The 19,756-nt window shown below is 43.5% G+C and overlaps 1 protein-coding gene across 1 annotated transcript in view; it reads left to right on the top strand.

Moving 5' to 3' along the window:
• The window catches only part of LOC110538141 (LIM and SH3 domain protein 1), a 41,348-nt gene that overhangs the window by 11,907 nt on the left and 9,685 nt on the right, over positions 1-19,756 (top strand). The window contains exons 2-3 of the mRNA XM_036938203.1: positions 4,045-4,139; positions 9,795-9,879. Of these exons, the coding sequence (XP_036794098.1) occupies positions 4,045-4,139; positions 9,795-9,879 (180 nt within the window). The remainder of the gene's footprint in view (positions 1-4,044; positions 4,140-9,794; positions 9,880-19,756) is intronic.

Raw genomic sequence — 19,756 nt, 5'->3', positions numbered from 1 at the left:
ATGTAAATAAGCTAATGTTTAAGTTCCTTGCTCAGAACATGAGAACATTTGAAAGTTGGGGGTTCCTTTTAACATGAGACTCCAATATTCCAAGGTAAGAGGTTTTAGGTTGTAGTTAATATAGTATTTATAGGACTATTTCTCTCTATACCATTTTTTTAAATTTCATATACCTTTGACTATTGCATGTTCTTATAGGCACTATAGTATTGCCAGCCTAATCTTGGGAGTTGATAGTCTTGGAGTCATAAACAGCGCTGTGCTTCAAACATTGCAATGAGCTGCTGGCAAATGCAGGAAAGTGCTGTTGGAATGAATGCTTACGAGCCTGCTGCTGCCTACCACTGTTCAGTCAGACTGCTATATCAAATCATACTTCATTATACGAGCCTTAGTTTCCGGATTTGACCATATTAATGACCTATTATTTCAAAAAGAAAATGTTTATTCTTTCAGTGAAATCCGGACACGTTCCGTATTTTATCAAAGGGGTGGCAACCCTAACTCTAAATATTGCTGTTACATTGCACTACCTTCAATGTTATGTCATAGTTATGTAAAATTCTAGCAAATGAATTACTGTCTTTGTTAGGAAGAGATGGTCTTCACACAGTTCGCAACGAGCCAGGCGGCCCAAACTGCTGCATGTACCCTGACTCTGTTTACACTGAACGCAAGAGAAGGACACAATTTTCCTAGTTAATATTGCCTGCTAACATGAATTTCTTTGAACCAAATATGCAGGTTTAAAAAATATATACTTGAGCATTGATGTTTATGGTTAGGTACATTGGTGCAACGATTGTGCTTTCTTTGCGAATGCGCTGTTAAATCATCACCCGTTTGGCGAAGTTGAAGTTGGCTCTGTTTCGATGATAAATTAACAGGCATCGCATTGATTATATGCAACGCAGGACAAGCTAGTTTACCTAGTAATATAATCTACCATGTGTAGGTAGGTAACTAGTGATTATGTTAAACTTTCTAGGGCAAGGGTTCCGCTAGCGTTTCCGCTGAAAAGGCAGCGCGCGAAATTCAAAAATATATTTTTTAAATGTAACTTTCACCCATTAACAAGTCCAATACAGCAAATGAAAGCTAAACATCTTGTTAATCTACCCACCGTGTCCGATTTAAAAATGCTTTACAGCTAAAGCACAACATATGATTATGTTAGGTCAGAGTCAAGTCACAAAAACACACACAGCCATTTTCCAGCCAAAGATAGGAGTCACAAAAAGCAGAAATATAGATACAATTCATCACTAACCTTTGATTATCTTCATCAGAGGACTTCATGTTACACAATACATGTATGTTTTGTTCGATAATGTACATATATTTATATCCAAAAATCTCAGTGTACATTGGCGTGTTACGTGCAGTTATGTTTTGATTCCAAAACATCCGGTGATTTGCAGAAATACTCATAATAAACATTGATAAAAGATGCAAAATTAAAGAAACTTCAAAAAATTAAAAAAAAACTTTACGGAAAAAGCATAATCTGAGAACGGTGCTCAGAACCCAAAACAGCCAGCGGAATATCTGCCATTTTGGTCTCAACAGACGCTAGAAAAAAAACCACTATAAATATTTGCTTACCTTTGATGATCTTTATCAGAAGGCACTCCCAGGAATCCCATTTCGACAATAAATTACTGATTTGTTCCATAAAGTTCCATAAAGCCCATAATTTAGCCACTTGTTGTTAGCGTGTTCAACCTAGTAATCCATCTTCATGAGGCGCGAGCACTTCCTCCAGACACAAACTCAAAGTTCCGTTACAGTCCGTAGAAACAAGTCAAATTATGTATGCAATCAATCTTTAGGATGTTTTGAACATAAATCATCAATAAGGTTCCAACCGGAGAATTTCATTGTCTGAAGAAAAGCATTGGAACGAGAGCAAACTCTGTCGGGAGCGCGCGTCATATGACCGAGGCTCTCTGCCAAACCACTCACTCAGAGCTATTATGAGCCCCTCCTTTATAGTAGAATCCTCAAACCAGTTTCTAAAGACGGTGACATCTAGTGGAATCCCTAGGAAGTGCATCCTCATTCATATCTCACTGGGATTTCATTAGGCACTGTTTTGAAAATCAACTTCTCACTTCCTGTTTGGATTTCTTCTCAGGTTTTTGCCTGCCATATGAGTTGTGTTATACTCGTAGACATAATTCAAACCGTTTTAGAAACTTCAGTGTGTTTTCTATCCAGTACTAATAATAATATGCATATTTTAGCATCTGGGACAGAGTAGGAGGCAGTTCAGTCTGGGCATGCTATTCATCCAAAAGTGAAAATGCTGCCCCCTATCCCAAAAAGGTTCAAATTGATTGTTTTTTTTATAAGATAAGTTTAATGCTAGCTAGCAACTTATCTTGGCTCCTTGCTGCACTCGCGTAACAGGTGGTCAGCCTGCCATGCACAATGCTGTCTCCTCGTGGATTGCAATGTAATCGGCTATAATTGGCATCCAAAAACGACAATTACCGATTTATTATGAAAACTTGAAACCGGCCCTAATTAATCGGCCATGCCAATTAGTCGGGTCGACCTCTAGACCTGATGGATACCACCAGCCGTAATGCCTTTCTCCCACCACAGGGACACTGCACAATTTACTATGTATGTTTGTCTATCTGCTTCAGTGGGCTGTCTTATTTATGTGCTTTGTGTGTGTAGGCAAGTAGTGGAACATGTTTAGTGAGAGGGATAAAAAGGAATGGCTGAATAGAGAATACCCCAGAGCCATGTTAATAAAGACTATCTTTCTCCCTCTCTCTCTCTCTCGCCTTCCCTTGATAGCAGGAATGGCCAGATCATTGCCTCACTCCCTGGCGTTACTCTCATCCACCCCTCCCTCTCATCGCTCTCTCCCTCTCATGTTCCTTCCTCTTTCCCTCCAGCCTCCCTCCCTCGGTCCCCCTCTGAACCCTCAGGCCACAGATCAGCCTGCTGTCGAGAGAGGGGGGTGTGAGACTAAGAAGGATAGGGCTGTTGTGAATATGGATAGAGGGAGAGAAGGAGACCAAGGCTTGCAGAGCTGAACGGACAGAAAGGAAGAGATGGGGTCAAATCAAACTGAACACAAGTCTTTTCCAGCCGTCAGTCATCCCATTAAGACAGCTCAATGTGTTCTGTTGGCAGTGTTGTGAATGGCTATGGGTGAGTAGGGTCAGGGCAGGGAAACTGGGTCAGTCACTAGATGTGTGTGACGTGTGTGTGTTTCTGATTAACGTTAGATCTCCACACAAAGCCAGGGAATATTAAGGCGCGCGTGACTTTGAGGCCTTGATTATGCTGCCAGCTAGGTTAACAACCTGTCAGGACATTTAGCTCTCATTAAAACACTGTGTGTATCCTCAGATGTTTGCGTCATTGTGCAACCTCTTCAGAGAATGGCTGACCATTACGAGTGGCGTTAGTGGAGTACCAAGAAGGTGCGCTGGATGCCTGGGGCGGTTGGAATTACTTTTCAAATGCGCACAACTACCTCTCCATCCACCATGGTAGAAGGGCTTTCTGACAGGGTGCTCAAGCCAGCAGGTTTCATCTCTAAAACACGACCAAAACTGTTCAGGGATCCTCAATGCTGCTTTGTTCTATGAGGGAGTTAACTTTTACAGAAGATGGGTGGGGTGTCATGGTGGACGCTGGCAGTTCTCTCTAAAAGTGGATGTGGCTCTGCTCTAAACGGTGTCTAGTCAGCCACTGGGCTTCACGCATGGGTTTTGCAAACACGCCACACGTCCTGTGACGTGGCTTATAAATAACCACTGTGTAGACATGCCCAGAGAGAGAGGAAGTTGTCTGGTGACCCTTAACCCCTCTGCGCCTGGACAAACAGACCTCTCTCTTTCTCCATTCTCCCGCTTTCCTCCAGCTAAAAAGATGATTATGTTCTTATTCATCCAAATATGTCACTTCCTGGTGTGAATATGCTGCGTGGTTTAGGTCCTCCATGCTAGCATTGAGTACAGTGAAATGAATGTCTAATCTCTCCCCCCCTCTCTCTCTCTCTCTCTCGCTCTCTGACAGTACTGGCACAAAGGATGCTTCAGCTGTGAGATCTGCAAAATGACTCTAAACATGAAGAATTACAAAGGCTTTGAAAAGAGACCATACTGCAATGCGTAAGTAGTCCCCAAACATGTGTGTGTGTGTGTGTGTGTGAGAGACGTAATAGAGGTTCGCAGAAGGCTCAGGTGTTCGTCCCTCACACCAAACAGAAGTGGCTGATTTAGCCTATTGCGGAAGACTGGTCCAGAGACTGACCCAAAGTGGTGTGTGTGATGTTCCAAACCCAGCTGTGTGTACTTCAGAGCGCTGTAGAGGCTCCTCAGTTCCTCCCTTCCTTATTTCCTCATCTCCTCTCCTCCATTTCTGTGTCTCTGGCTCACCGAAGAGAAGAGCTGGGTGTGGGAAAGGGCATGCTTACACCCCCTCCTTGTCTGGGGGCCAACAAGGAAAATTCCATAAGTTCCTCAGCAGTGACACACACACACACACCAGCCAACTCAGGCTTCACACACACACTCCCACTCAAGCCCACGCTCCTACGGCTGGTTAGGAATCCTTGGAATTCCCCTCTCTCCGCGCCAATCCTTTTTGATTGTGTGTTTGGGGAAAGAAGGCGTGGCCAGTTAGTGACCCCCTTCCCTCACGTACACACAGTTAGTGACATGCACTCAATTACACGTCTGGCTAGGAAAACACTCTTTAACTAATGATACACCCTTGCAACCTTCTCCTCCGCTTCTCAATATGTTTGTCCATCTGTCTCTCTGCCCAGAATCCAACCAGGAAAACACACACACGCACACACACGCACACACACACACACAGTTCATTTTGAATACTGGAGAGTAGGGATTTTCCCATGAACTTCCTACTTCTCCAGTCACTCTCTTAGATCACGATCTTTCAGAGAGATCATGCGGCTTTGCCTTTAGCAGGATCATCTCTATTCTCTCCTCAGACCTCCGTTCTCGCTCTCCCTCCTTCAGGAAGCAGGCCCCTCCAGACTGTTTATTGCTCTTCTTTCCGTTTGTGTAAATCCCTGTTCGTCAGAGTAAACCCCATCGGTGGAAGAGCCCCCCCCGGCTCTAACTCTACTATAACTGTGTTGTGGTTTTACTGTGATCATAGCGTAGTTTTCCCTCTGCAGTGGATAGTTTGTTTTCACTGAGCGCTGCCCACCCACAGCTGGGCTGAGAATCCCTGTGCCCTGATTAGTCGGCCAGCTCACAGGGGGATTGTAGGAGATTTAGGAGGACGGACAGATTGGAAATTCTTCTTGGCAATTTTGTTTCCGTGGAGTTTGAGAGCGCCTTGGGCAAGCTACTGTCATACCGTTGTTGTTGTTCTCATGACCCCTGGATTCACAAACGCTGTAAACAAACTTTTAATGTAATCAATAGTGTTTATAGAGGCAGTTTCACCTTGACCAGTCCCACCATGTTCCATAGTAGGCTAATTCAAATCTGGACCTGGGAACTGCCAGAGACCTCACCATACGATATTGTACGATATTATCACTGTACTTAGGTGCACTTACAATATGTATTGTGGTTCAATACCGATTTGATGTTCCAAAAACATTGCTCTGTGTGTTTGCTGAAGAGAGACGAGAGCATGAGGAAATGAGTTGTTTTGATCAGTCATAGAAAGAAGTGCTGAGAACCATGTTGGCTCACTGTTTAAAAAAATGGAGAACAAACTATTGGGTGAAAATGACTGGCGTTTTGGCGCAGGTACAGCCGAGTAGCACTACCTAACCCTACCTAGTTTTTATTTTATATATACAAATCGGTGCTTTGAGTCAATCTTCCCTTCTTACCGGTGACTGCGACACCAGGTGGGTGAAATGAATTGTCAGAACGGGTAGAACAGAAACCCAGCAGTACTCCGGACCTCCAGGCTCAGATTTGAAGAGCCCCGTTCTGTAGTAACACAGTTGGCAAGTTTTACTTTCAATTTGTGTCTAACTGTATAGTGAATGAATAACAGAAGTCAACACAAGCCATTCATTCTGAGAGAATTACATAATCCCAGTGTTCTAGCAGCGCTGGTACTTTTCACAGTTTGCCCAAGTGCTCAGTGCCAGGTCCTGATCGACACTGACGGGTTAAGAACCCAGTCAGTGAAATGTCTCAGCCAGACATGTTTTAACATTTTAGCCTCTGTGTCGTGGCTTCTGTCAGTCTCCCTGTGTGGTGGCTTCTGTCAGTCTCCCTGTGTGGACGCCAGTCAGACGGCTCCGTCTCTCTGTGTTCTGCCATCTACACCAGCTCAGTCCCGTAGATAAAGCCAGAGGCTTACTACACACCTACTCTATAGTACTCTGCCCCAGCCTACCTCGGAGTCGCTTCCATTGATGTTTTCCCCGACTACGATCCAGGGCCACATCGGGTATTCTCATCCCATCGAGGGTTAGGCTAATTAATTTAGCATTGAGGGTAAACTGATCCTAGGTCAGCTACTTTGTCCTTGAGTGCCCCTATGGACAGGAGTGGGTGTGGCCTACCAGAAAGTTATTTTCCACCTGCTCCTAGTTCCACTATGCCAGTAACCCTTGCTCTCTCCAGTAGTTAGTTAGTTCCTGTTCTATCATGTTCTACTGGAGAGAGCAAGGGTTACCGGCATAGTGGAACTAGGAGCAGGTGGAAAAGAAGCAGTCTAATAATGTGTGTTTGTGGCTGTCATTGATAGCAGAGGGAGGCAGTGTGTGACTCCTAACCTTGTTCCACTGCAGCCTGACAGATGAGTGCTATTGGTTACTGACGCCAGACGCAAGACTCATACATGTACAGGCATTACATAGCCTTCACACACACATTCCTGTATAACTGGTCCCCACAAGTATAGTTAAAGTCGTGTACACACACACACACACACACACACCAAAACAAACTCAAACGCACAATGAGTATCAAGTATCTGTGTGCCAGCTGCACACTCGTCTCTCTGTTCCATGCTGCAGCAGCCTAAAGCACAAAAGAGGCTCTGTAGAGCACACACTGGCCACAAACCAACCAGACACACCCGTATCCCCAAATAAAACCTACAAATAATCTATTATGACTTTTAGAATGAAGTGAATGGAGTGCACCTCCAGTTTCCCCAAGCCGACCCAGTCACAGTCCTAGAGCTCTATAGAACAGTAGATTACAACAGGATGCTGTTACCAAACGTTACACATGACATGGCAAACCGAGGCTTCAGCTCTAACCCTGACCTAAGCTGCCCGCTAGCACAGCCAACCACTACATTTGAATGGAATTTGATAGCAGTACTCTCTCTGCCTTTTCAGGAACGTGTGTCTGAGCATACACGGACCTGTGTGTGCTTGCACGCTCCACTGCAAGGAAGGTTGCAGGTAGCCAGCCGTTAGAGGCAAGGCAGCAACCGAAGGGTTTCCAGTTCGAAAACCGGGTCCAACAGGACAAATTGTCCAAGAAGTGAGCTGGCAACCAGAAAGTTGCTGGTATCAAATCCTAGATGCTTTTGCCTGCCGTTGTGCCCTTGAGCAAGGCCCTTAACCCCCCACAACAACAGCTCCCTGGTTGCTCAGTGTGGCAGCCCCCCCACACTTCTCCAACAACCCTGTATGTGTGTCTTTTGGAGGGGTTGGGTTAAAAGTGGAGTCACATTTTGGTTGGACCTTGTGTACAATTGACCAGTTTAAGTGATCTTAATCTTAATATCACACAACCTGTGAAGTGCTCTGTTCAGCACTTTCACTATACTCTGGGCTCACACTCCCTCTCTGCTGTTTGAGCTGAGCTGTGTGTGGGTTTAAAAGTGCTTGTTAGTTCTTTTCTCATTCCTGGTATTAGATAATTGCACAACATTCTTCAGAAGGCCTCATTGTTTGAGGCTTTGAGCTCGTCCGTCTTTCTACATCAGTTTAAGTATAAATTCAATTACCAAGTTGTCAAGGAAACACTAAACATATTGCCTAACTGGGATACCCGATGCAGGGGGTGGGGGATTGAGGTCGTCCCACCCCCTGGGGCATGCTGGGTAGTGGAGTCCATATGAGCAGCTAGCTTCAGTTGAGGGAAACATGCTTCGTTTGCAAATTATGTCTGAGTGTTGGAGTGTGCCCCCGGCTATCCATAAATAAAAAAATTAAATTGTGCCGTCCTGCTTGCTTAATATAAGGAATTTGAAATGATTTATACTTTGATACTTAAGTATATTTAAAACCAAATAGTTTTAGATGTTTACTCAAGTAGTATTTTACTAGATGACTTTTACTTGAGTCATTTTCTATTAAGGTATCTTTACTTTTACTCAAGTATGACAATTGGAAACTTTTTCCACCACTGGTTTTTCCACACCTGCAATGACTCTCAACCAGGCGTTTAGTAACCTTGAAAGAAACATCCCCACACCCACAATGCACCTCCCCCCCTCCTGCCAGTCACCTCAGGCCCCTGTTGACGGTGACAGGAGACCAATAGAAACTGACTGTGTTCTCTTAGAGATGGCATCTGTCTACATGGGTTCCTAATTCACCCTGGAGACAATCTCTAACAATGACTGAGGTTTATTTGAGCTGCCTTGCTTTTCTTAAAATTCTAGACTCTTCAAGTCATCTGGACCTCAAAACCAGTTCTGTTGCCTTTTAAAAAAAAAAAAAAAATCTTCCCTTCTTGACTGGTTTTAGACCTGGGACACCAAATGGGTGCAATGAATTATCAGTTATAACAGAACCAGCAGTAGTCCACACCTGGTAGGTCAGATTTAAATACACCTTTTCTAGACCAGTGGTTCTCAAACTCGGGCCCCCGAAAAGGTTTTGGGGGGTCGTCAGTGTGAATCTGAATGGGGAAAAAATACATTTTTTTTTTAACGTTTGTATTTAATATTGATACCTTTGCCCATTCGACCTGGTTACTAACATATGTTTACAGTATTGCATCAAATGATTGTCTCAAAAACATAATCTGTGCTTCAGAACACCAATGACCAGTCATCAGCATTGGTGCGCAAAGGCGGGAAAGCGCATATCCAGATTAGTGACTAGAAAGCACTTGCCTGGCAAAAACAGTACATTTATAGTATCCACGTAAAGCACACTTCAGCAATCTGCTATAGTCACGTCTTTGCAACAGCAATGGGCAACCTGGTGATTTCATTGATCCTTTTCATATTTCAGATGGGCCTAGTTTGAGTGTGTTGTTATCATATACCTCAGTGGTGGTACTGGTTGTATGTCTGGAGATGGCTGTAACATCACACTACCGTCAATACTTATGGGATGAAGATGTAACATTCTGGCGAATGAATTCTGATATTTGTGAGGACGAGAAAAGCTACAGACCGATCACGCGTCCGATCCTGTAACCCGCGCTGCGTTACAGGTAGGCCGTATGATGCTGCTTTGGCCGGGACTCCGGGGAAGTAACATGTTATCCCTCGTTCCTATTGGCTGCTAACATGAATGACATTCAGTTTAAAATGCAGGTGTAAAACTCATTTCGGTGTCTTAAAGTCGACCAAATAACTGAACACGACAAAGTCCACACCTGTTGTATTCGGCGCATGTGACAAATAACATTTCATTTGATTTACCTTGTGTTTTAGGGCTGTAATAACAGGTTACGTTTGCGCAATGCACAGTGATTTGTGCATGTGCGTGAGAGCAGGTCGCGAGCTTTGAACCACTCTTTTTGGGGGTCGCCGGTCAAAAGGGGTGAGAACCACAGTTCTAGATGGTGTGCCTGTGTGATTACCCTGTGCTAATGTTTTCCTCCTCCCTCTCCTGTGTGTTTTTACAGACACTACCCCAAGACAAACTTTACCTGTGTGGCCGACACTCCCGAGAACCTTCGCCTCAAACAGCAGAGCAAGATGCAGAGCCAGGTAACTAGCTACACACCAGAACACACACACACCCTTCCTATTCCATTTTACACACCTGGTAATCCCAGTTCACAGGCCTCTTAAGACCGTCAGTGTGGAAGTAATTAATGATCCTTATATTGAAATTGTCTTTGATGCTCTAATGATCTATGATGATGCTTTAATGGTCTATGATAGGGCTGGGCAGTATACCGTATTTTACTATATACTGGTATTGATGCAGGGACCGGTTTGGGTTTTTACTTTACCTTCTAAACCGGTATTTGAAGGTTTGGTTTGTTAAATGTGATACGCCGTGTGTAATGTCAGCTTTTTAGAGTTTATTTCGCTACTTGAGTCATCTCTCTCCGCTCTTTCTCTCCGTGCCACTATCCACACAGACCTAGCCACCTTGTCACTCAAGGAACGCATTTGATGTTCCTCAACCACGAGACACTTGCGTTCGGTCTGCATGGTCAATGCTGCACATGCAACAATGTTGACGACAACAATGCTCTTTTCACTTTGCTTCTTAATAGAACTCCACTAGCGTTCTAGAATGACACTTAGTTTGTGTTTCTTACGTCGGCAAACAGCTAGTTTGTCTTTTTCTTAGCATGTTGCCCGAAGTCTTGTGAGACGCTAATTGTTAGTCGCTAATGCTAATAGCTAGCTAATAAATGTACTGAGTAAGAGCAAACGTAGCTAGCTAAATCAGCATGTTTGTGCCACCGTATCTTTTAAATCAAAGAGGAATATGCATAGCAAGAATATGATAGCTACATGAAGTAGCTAAGAGAACATGCAATGTAGCCAAAGCTTATAGGGTCCCCTAGGAAACGCATATCAAAACTTTAGTTCCTACCCTGTCACAATAACTCCTCCCTGGCATTTTAAATCATTGAATACAGTGTTTGAGATGACAAAGTGCCCGCTATCATATTCTAACTATAGAATTACAATAGTCATTCTATTTCCATGATTCCAACAGTTTTGCTCTAATTCGCAAGTCAAATCGCAATTGCAAAATCTGTTTAAAAATAAGTCCTAGATTATTTGCCCATATCGTGCAGCCCTATGTGGCAGTGTGGAAATGATCTCCATTAAGCTGTGGTGAAAAATACTTTCAAGTACTACATTCTTTTTTTTTTTTTTTGTATCTGTACTTTACTCTTTATATTTTTGACAACTTTTATTATTACTTCACTACATTCCTAATGAAAATACTGTACTTTTTACTCCATACATTTTCCCTGACATCCAAAAGTACTCAATTACATTTTGAATGCTGAGCAGGACAAGAAAATGGTCCAATTCACACACTTGTCAAGAGAACATCCCTGGTCATCTACTGCCTTGGATCTGGCGGACTCACTAAACACACATGCTTTGTTTGTAAATGATGTCTGAGTTTTGGAGTGTGCCCCTGGCTATCTGTTAAAAATAAAATGGTGCCATCTGGTTTGCTTAATATAAGGAATTTGAAAGGATTTATAATTTTACTTTTGATACTTAAGTATATTTCAAACCAAATACTTTTAGACTTTTCTCAAGTAGTATTTGGCTGGGTACCTTTTACTTGAGTCATTTTCTGTTAATGCATCTGTACTCAAGTATGACAATTGGCTACTTTTTCCACCACTGCAATTGAGTGCAGGAAATGCAGAAATGATAAAAGTGCTGACATTTGTTTTGCTTGAATTGAACAGTATAAAACAATCAGAATGGAGAAATGCATTCTAAGTGATTTCAATGAGTATGTGTTGCCACCTTAGGCTCACTCACTACTCATAAAGCAAAACTTATTATTCAAAAACTAAAAATACAGTCATGCCATCAATTTTTTACAATTTTGTTTATTTTTATTTTTATAAATACGGCAAAATAATATTTTGTCCCTATCGCCCAGACCTAATCTAGGATGATGCTCTGGCTCTAATGATCTATGATTCTCTAATGATCTATGATGATGCTCTGGCTTTAATGATCTATGATTCTCTAATGATCTATGATGCTGCTCTGGCTCTAATGATCTATGATTCTCTAATTTATGATGATGCTCTGGCTCTAATGATCTATGATTCTCTAATGATCTATGATGATGCTCTGGCTCTAATGATCTATGATTCTCTAATGATCTATGATGCTGCTCTGGCTCTAATGATCTATGATTCTCTAATTTATGATGATGCTCTGGCTCTAATGATCTATGATTCTCTAATGATCTATGATGCTGCTCTGGCTCTAATGATCTATGATTCTCTAATGATCTATGATGCTGCTCTGGCTCTAATGATCTATGATTCTCTAATGATCTATGATGATGCTCTGGCTCTAATGATCTATGATTCTCTAATGATCTATGATGCTGCTCTGGCTCTAATGATCTATGATTCTCTAATGATCGATGATGCTGCTCTGGCTCTAATGATCTATGATTCTCTAATGATCGATGATGCTGCTCTGGCTCTAATGATCTATGATGATCTAATGATCTATGATGTTCTAATGATCTATGATGATCATTCCTGTTTGTGAAGACACTCCTTTAAACTGCTAGGATGTGTTGTCTCGCTCTCCTCCCACATGTTGGCATGCAGTCATCCTCTATCTTCCTGCTTGGTTCTCTGCCCGTGTCATTGCTGATTTTCCTCCAGTCATGGTTCTCCTTTTCCTCCCCTCCCCCGCTTTCTCCTCTCACTCTTCTCTTTTCCCCTCTTTCGTTCATTCATATTTTACCTCCCCCAGAAGAGACAAAGTTCCCCCCCCTCTTTATGACGAAGAGCCTGTCTCTATTGGCATTCCTCTCATTTCACTCCTCTTCAGATTTCACTTTCTCTTCCTCCTTCGACCTCCCTCCTCCTGTATCAGTGTCTTTCCGTCTTTTCCTCTCGTAAACTATTGTAATGAGGTGTGACAGACCTCCCTACCCTGCTACCATAGCAATACGGTTCCCGTGGCAACACTGCGGGCAGTGGTGAGGGGATAGAAGCGGCCCCAGTTCACCGCACACTAACACCCTCCACCTCCATTCGCCACTCTAACACTCAAATCATGAGCTGACATGGGCACACACACACAGACGTACAGTAGCTAGCTACAGACACACACACACACACACACACACACACACTTGCATGTTCACAGTTTCCGAGACACGCGGACAGTTTGAGTCAGAGCCTATTTCCTGTCTACTCCTCTAATACTCTATGACAGGGCCTCTGCTACGGCCACACAGTGTGTTCAGGAAACGTCTATGGGAGGCTCACAAAGGACCCTTAGTCAGCCACATGGAGTATTTCCCCACACACTTACTCAACTCACACACCGCTACATTTACAAATCCTTTAGTTTATATTAATAATGTTCCCAAGTGTGATTATGATACGCATTTAGGTTATTAGTAGTTTGTTGAACAGACTAACACCCCATGTAGAAAAACACCATCTGTGCCGGTCTCTCTCTTCTCTTTGATTCCCCCCCCCCCCCCCCCCCCAATATATCACACACACACACTCTTCGCCAGCTCTCTTTGCCACAAGAGTCATGTGGACTGGAAGCGATAGTCTGACTCAGTCCCGATGCCCCCTCACTAGTGTGTCTCTCATTCCATCTCTTTCTCTGTATAAAGTGAGAGGATGACTAGAAGACTAGATTTGGAGAAATGGCCACTGCAGTCAGTCACAGTCCAGACCCATGCTGATTAACTCCACCACCAATCCGGATTACATGCAGAGGGGATGGGCTTGTGTTTGTGTCTCTGTGTTTGTTTCTCTCTGTGAGTGAGCGTGTGTCGGGTTTAGCTGTGGATTAGCAGCCATACTTGACTGACTGTCCCAGTGTATGTAGTCTGCTAACCAGCTCCCAGGGGGCTCCAAGAGGACTGGGTGGATCCTAGAAGTCCAGTAAACAAAGGCTGAGACAACATGGCCACACAGAGATAAGAGACCAGCCACACACACACACACACAGAGGCTAATGAGACAACTGACAGATGCTGGAGCTAGTATCTACAGCACCAACCTACAGAGGAGATCAACCAGCTCCACATCTCTGCTACGTGTAAACACACACCGCCTACATCATATGACAAAGTGCAGTAGCTCTAAAACGGACACACACACACACCACCAACTCTTAGTGCACAGAGAGCAAGTCTCCAATCTCATCTTATTATAGCAATAACAGGTGACCCAGTTTCTGGTATTTCGGTTTTTTTTCTCCCCTCTTTCAAAATAGACTGTTATTCTGGTACTTCCTGTGATAGAAGGCTGATTTATATTGGCCAGGCTCTGAGGCCTGGTGGCTGCTTGGAGATCTGGACATGGTTTGGCAAGAGGTGGGGGGGGGGGTATTGAGAAGACTGGGTGAAAGGTTATGAGAGACAGTTGGCCTTAATAAAACTGTCTGGAAAATGCATTGGTTTGTCCAACTGCTAGAACAGGAGAGTTGGGGTGTAGAGTTGAAGTCGGAAGTTGACGTACACTTAGGTTGGAGTCATTAAAACTCGTTTTTCAACCACTCCACAAATTTCTTGTTAACTAACTATAGTTTTGGCAAGTCAGTTAGGACATCTACTTTGCATGACACAAGTCATTTGTGGTGGAATGGGCTGAAATTTACCCACTTACTGTGGGAAGCTTGTGGAAGGCTACTTGAAACGTTTGACCCAAGTTAAACAATTTAAAGACAATGCTACCGAATACTAATTGAGTGTATATAAACTTCTGACCCACCGGAAATGCGATGAAATAAAAGCTGAACTAAATCATTCCCTCTACTATTATTCTGAAAGTTCAAATTCTTAAAATAAAGTGGTGATCCTGATTTTTTTTTTTTTTTTTAAACTAGGATTAAATGTCAGGCATTGTGAACAACTAAGTTTAAGTGTGTTTCGCTAAGGTGTATGTTAACTTCCAACTTCAACTGTATTTAGTAGACAACAGTAGAGGGATTGGCAGAAGATCTGAAAGGCAGTCAGCAGTGCTCAATTTGGTTGCCCGACTGTTATGATCACATACAGTGCATTCGGAAAGTATTCAGACCCCTTGACTTATTCCACATTTTGTTACATTGGTACCTTATTCTAAAATGTGTTCAATTGTTTTTTTCCCCCTCACCATTCTACACACACTATCCCATGACGACAAAGCAAAAACATTTTTTAAAGAAATGTTTGCAAATGTATATATTTATATCAAAATGTGCATATTTACATAAGTATTCCGACCCTTTGCTCAGTACTTTGTTGAAGCACCTTTGGCAGCGATTTAGTCTCTAGTCGTCTACAAGCTTGGCACACCTGCATTTGGGAAGTTTATCACATTCTTCTCTGCAGATCCTCTCAAGCTCGGTCAGGTTGGATGGGGAGCATTGCTGCACAGCTATTTTCAGGTCTCTCCAGAGATGTTGGATTGGGTTCTAGTCCGGGCTCTGCCTGGGCCACTCAAGGACATTCAGACTTGTCCCGAAGCCACTCCTGCGTTGTCTTGGCTGTGTGCTTAGGGTCATTGCCCTGTTGAAAGGTGAACCTTCGCCCCCAGTCTGAGGTCCTGAGCGCTCTGGAGCAGGTTTTCATCAAGGATCTCTGTACTTTGTTCTGTTTATCTTTCCCTCGATTCTGACTAGTCTCCCAGTCCCGGCTTCTGAAAAACATCCCCAAAGTATGATCCTGCCACCACCATGCTTCACTGTCGGGATGGTGTAGGGATGGCAGGTTTCCTCTACCATAAAGGCCTGATTTGGAGTGCTGCAGAGATGGTCGTCCTTTTGGAAGGTTCTCCCATCTCCACAGAGGAACTCTAGAGCTCTGTCAGTGACCATTGGGTCTTTGTCACCTCCCTGACCAAGACCCTTCTTCAATTGCTCAGTTCGGTCGGGCAGCCAGCTCGAGGAAGAGTCTTGGTGATTCCAAACTTCTTCCATTTAAGAATGATGGAGGCCACTGTTCTTGGGTACATCTTTTGGTACCCTTCCTCAGATCTGTGCCTCGACACAATCCTGTCTCGGAGCTCTACGGACAATTCCTTCAACCTCATGGCTTGGTTTTTGCTCTGACATGCACTGAACTGTGGGACCTTATATAGACAGGTGTGTGTGCCTTTCCAAATCAATTGACTTTACCACAGGTGGACTCAATGAAGTTGTAGAAACATCTCAAGGATGATCAATGGAAACAGGATGCACCTGAGCTCAATTTTGAGTCGCAAAGGGTCTGAATACTTATTTACACAAGTTATTTCTGTTTTTAATTTTTAATAAATGTGCAAAGATTTCTACAAACCTGTTTGCTTTGTCATTGTGTGTAGATTGAGGAATGTTTTATTTCATCCATTTTAGAAGGCTGTAACGTAACAAAATGTGGGAAAAGTCTGAATACTTTCCAAATGCATTGCATGCCCAGAAATTCAAATTGACACGCAAAACATATGTACACTTTCTGTCTTCCACTTACACATGAGAGGAACCAGAAATATCAAATGTTGAAAAGAGAGTGTGTGTGTGTGTAGCCTATATTTAGTCATTTAACACGAATGGGACCCACACGTCACACACACGTTGTGAATCATGGCCCAGTCATCTCCTGCCTATCCTCACAAGGTGTGTGTGTGTGGGGGTGGGTGGGGTGGGGGACAGGTCAGCACACTGTAGAGCTGTGTCAGTCAAACAGCAGTCAGGTGACCTGTGTGTTCAAGGAGCATTTAGAGCCGCAGACCCCGACCAACATGTCAGGATGGGTTCCACTCTGGCCCAGAGTGCACCTCTACATACTTTCCTGTCTTCTCTACACTTTCCTGTCTACCAATAAACCCATCAAATACACAGGGAGTGGGACTGCCCCAATCCTTAGAACAACGCTGGCTGGCTATAAGAGATGAGTGTAGTCGTAGAAATATAATATATAGATTGTATTTCTGTAAGTGTGAGACTGGTCAGAGTGCTGCCTGGTAATGGATTACTGCAGCAGGCTCTTCCAGGGGTGGGCAGACGGGCGGATATTAGTTGTTGGTGCAGTCTAGCACCAGAGAGAAGTGATTGTCATTGTTGACATGTTACTGGGACTGTTATGTTTCTTAAGGAACCTGAGTATGTACTTCTGTGTGAATGAGTTGGTACTTAATTAGTGTGTTTGTTTACTGTAGTGTGTGTATGAATCCACAAGTGTTGCCTCGGTGGTACAGTAGGCCAGCTGTGTGTGAGGGAGAGCTGCTGTGTTCATTGTCATTAGAGTGATACCCATCTGATTCTACATGGGCTGGCCACTTCCTCTCATATTGAGGGTCACCCTGGGAAGGGAGGGGTAAGCACGCACAAAGGCCTATGCATCAGGGTTTCCGTTAACTGGTAATAGCCGGCTTTTGGCCGCCATTTATTTATTTATTTTATACATTTTAAAAGGCAGATAAATAAAATTGGCACAAGCCAATTTTCCAGTAGAAGAAAAAATCTCATTGTGAAATAATGCTTTTTTTAAAACTTTTTTTTTTACTATTTGGTAGAAATCCCAGTCAATGTAAATACTTTTGACTGGTCATGGTCATCGGTCTGTAAGTTAATCTGTATAATTTAGGCACATTTAAATTGCCACATACATGTCAGATGCTGAAGCATCTCAAACAGCAAATGCATATGGTGCTTTAAAAACAACTGGGTTCCAGACTTGGAATTCTGAGTTGGATTACTGTTCCAAACTGGTTTTCCCAGTCGGAGCAAGTTGTTTTTTTTTGTCCCCCCCCCCCCCCCCAACTGTTCCCAGTTGATGTCAACGCACTGAAGTCCGATATTTCCCAGCTCCGAGTAGACAGTTGTTTTGAACGCAACAATGGGCACCGGAAGTCGGGCTTCATCAGACTATCACACACCACTTTGCAATGAGCTGGAGGCAGTATGCATTTTGAAAAAATATACTTAATTGTTTGAAACCTCAACTTTTTACTACATACACTCACAAAAAAAAGAAACGTCCTCTCACTGTCAACTGCGTTTATTTTCAGCAAACTTTGCATGTGTAAATATTTGTATGAACATAAGATTCAACAACTGAGACAAAATGAACAAGTTGCACAGACATGTGACTAATAGATATGGAATAATGTGTCCCTGAACAAAGGGGGGTGGAAAAATCAAAAGTAACAGTCAGTATCAGGTGTGGCCACCAGCTGCATTAAGTACTGCAGTGCATCTCCTCCTCATGGACTGCACCAGATTTGCCAGTTATTGCTGTGAGATGTTACCCCACTCTTCCACCAAGGCACCTGCAAGTTCCTAGATATTTCTGGGGGGGAATGGCCCTAACCCTCACCCTCCTATCTAACAGGTCCCAGACGTGCTCAATGGGATTGAGATCCGGGCTCTTCGCTGGCCATGGCAGAACACTGACATTCCTGTTTTGCAGGAAATCACGCACAGAATGAGCAGTTTGGCTGGTGGCATTGTCATGCTGGTGGGTCATGTCAGGATGAGCCTGCAGGAAGGGTACCACATGAGGGAGGAGGATGTCTTCCCTGTAACGCACAGCATTGAGATTGCCTGCAATGACAACAAGCTCAGTCCGATCATGCTGTGACACACCGCCCCAGACCATGACTGATCCTTCACCTCTAAATCGATCCCGCTCCAGAGTACAGGACTCGGTGTAACGCTCATCCCTTCGATGATAAACACGAATCCAAACCATCACCCCTGGTGGGACAAAACCGTGATTTGTCAGTGAAGAGCACTTATTGCCAGTCCTGTCTGGTCCAGTGACGGTGGGTTTGTGCCAATCGGTGACGTTGTTGCAGGTGATGTCTGGTGAGGACCTGCCTTACAACAGGCCTGCAGTCCATGCCCTCATTCCAGCGTCAGTCCACCATCTCTCAGCCTATTGCGGACAGTCTGGTGTCACTCCGGCAGTTGCTGCCATCCTGTCCCGCAGGTGTGATGTTCGGATGTACCGATCCTGTGCAGGTGTTACATGTGGTCTGCCACTGCAAGAACGATCAGCTGTCCGTCCTGTCTCCCTGGGGCGCTGTCTTAGGCGTATCACAGTATGGACATTGCAATTTATTGCCCTGGCCACATCTGCAGTCCTCATGCCTCCTTGCAGGATGCCTAAGCACATTCACGCAGATGAGCAGGGACCCTGGGCATCTTTCTTTTGGTGTTTTTCAGAGTAAGTAGATAGGCCTCTTTAGTGTCCTTAGTTTTCATAACTGTGACCTTAATTGCCTACAGTCTGTAAGCTGTTAGTGTCTTAACGACCGTTCCACAGGTGCGTGTTCATTAATAGTTTATGGTTCATTGAACAAGCATGGGAAACAGTGTTTAAACCCTTTACAATGAAGATCTGTGAAGTTATTCGGATTTTTACGAATTATCTTTGAAAGGCGGGGTCCTGAAAAAGTGGCGTTTCTTTTTTTATTATGTTTATTATGAGGCATGTCTTACCTAGTTTCAAAGTAGCCTAGACAAAAGCGTGCAATTATTTAAAATAAACTCTTTAATTGGCCAGTATCCAAAGGCACAATTTATTCGTATTAGCAACCCATGCTAGTTGTTGAATATTAGATCTCCCCTCTTAATGTCTAACGGATGTTTTCACCTTTCACATCAAACTGCTCACATGTGTGGTGTGTTGTCCCCTAATTGCATTATGGAATGAACATTTGCGTGTGTCCTACTGCCTTGTGCGCATTGCTGCAATTGTATAATGTTAAGTATGAACAGTATCAACATTGTAAGCTAAACGTTCTGATCTGTTTCATCAGACTCATTGCTTTTTTAACAATTTTATTATTATTATTATTATTATTATTATTATTATTATTTATTTATTTTCATATGTAGCCTAGGCCTACTGCTTGTATGAATTTGGGATCTATCATCCCACAACTGTCCCAGAATTTGTTTGGAATAG

Source organism: Oncorhynchus mykiss, chromosome 12, assembly GCF_013265735.2.
Source record: "Oncorhynchus mykiss isolate Arlee chromosome 12, USDA_OmykA_1.1, whole genome shotgun sequence".
NCBI lineage: Eukaryota > Metazoa > Chordata > Actinopteri > Salmoniformes > Salmonidae > Oncorhynchus > Oncorhynchus mykiss.
This window is presented reverse-complemented; position numbering and strand designations above follow the sequence as displayed.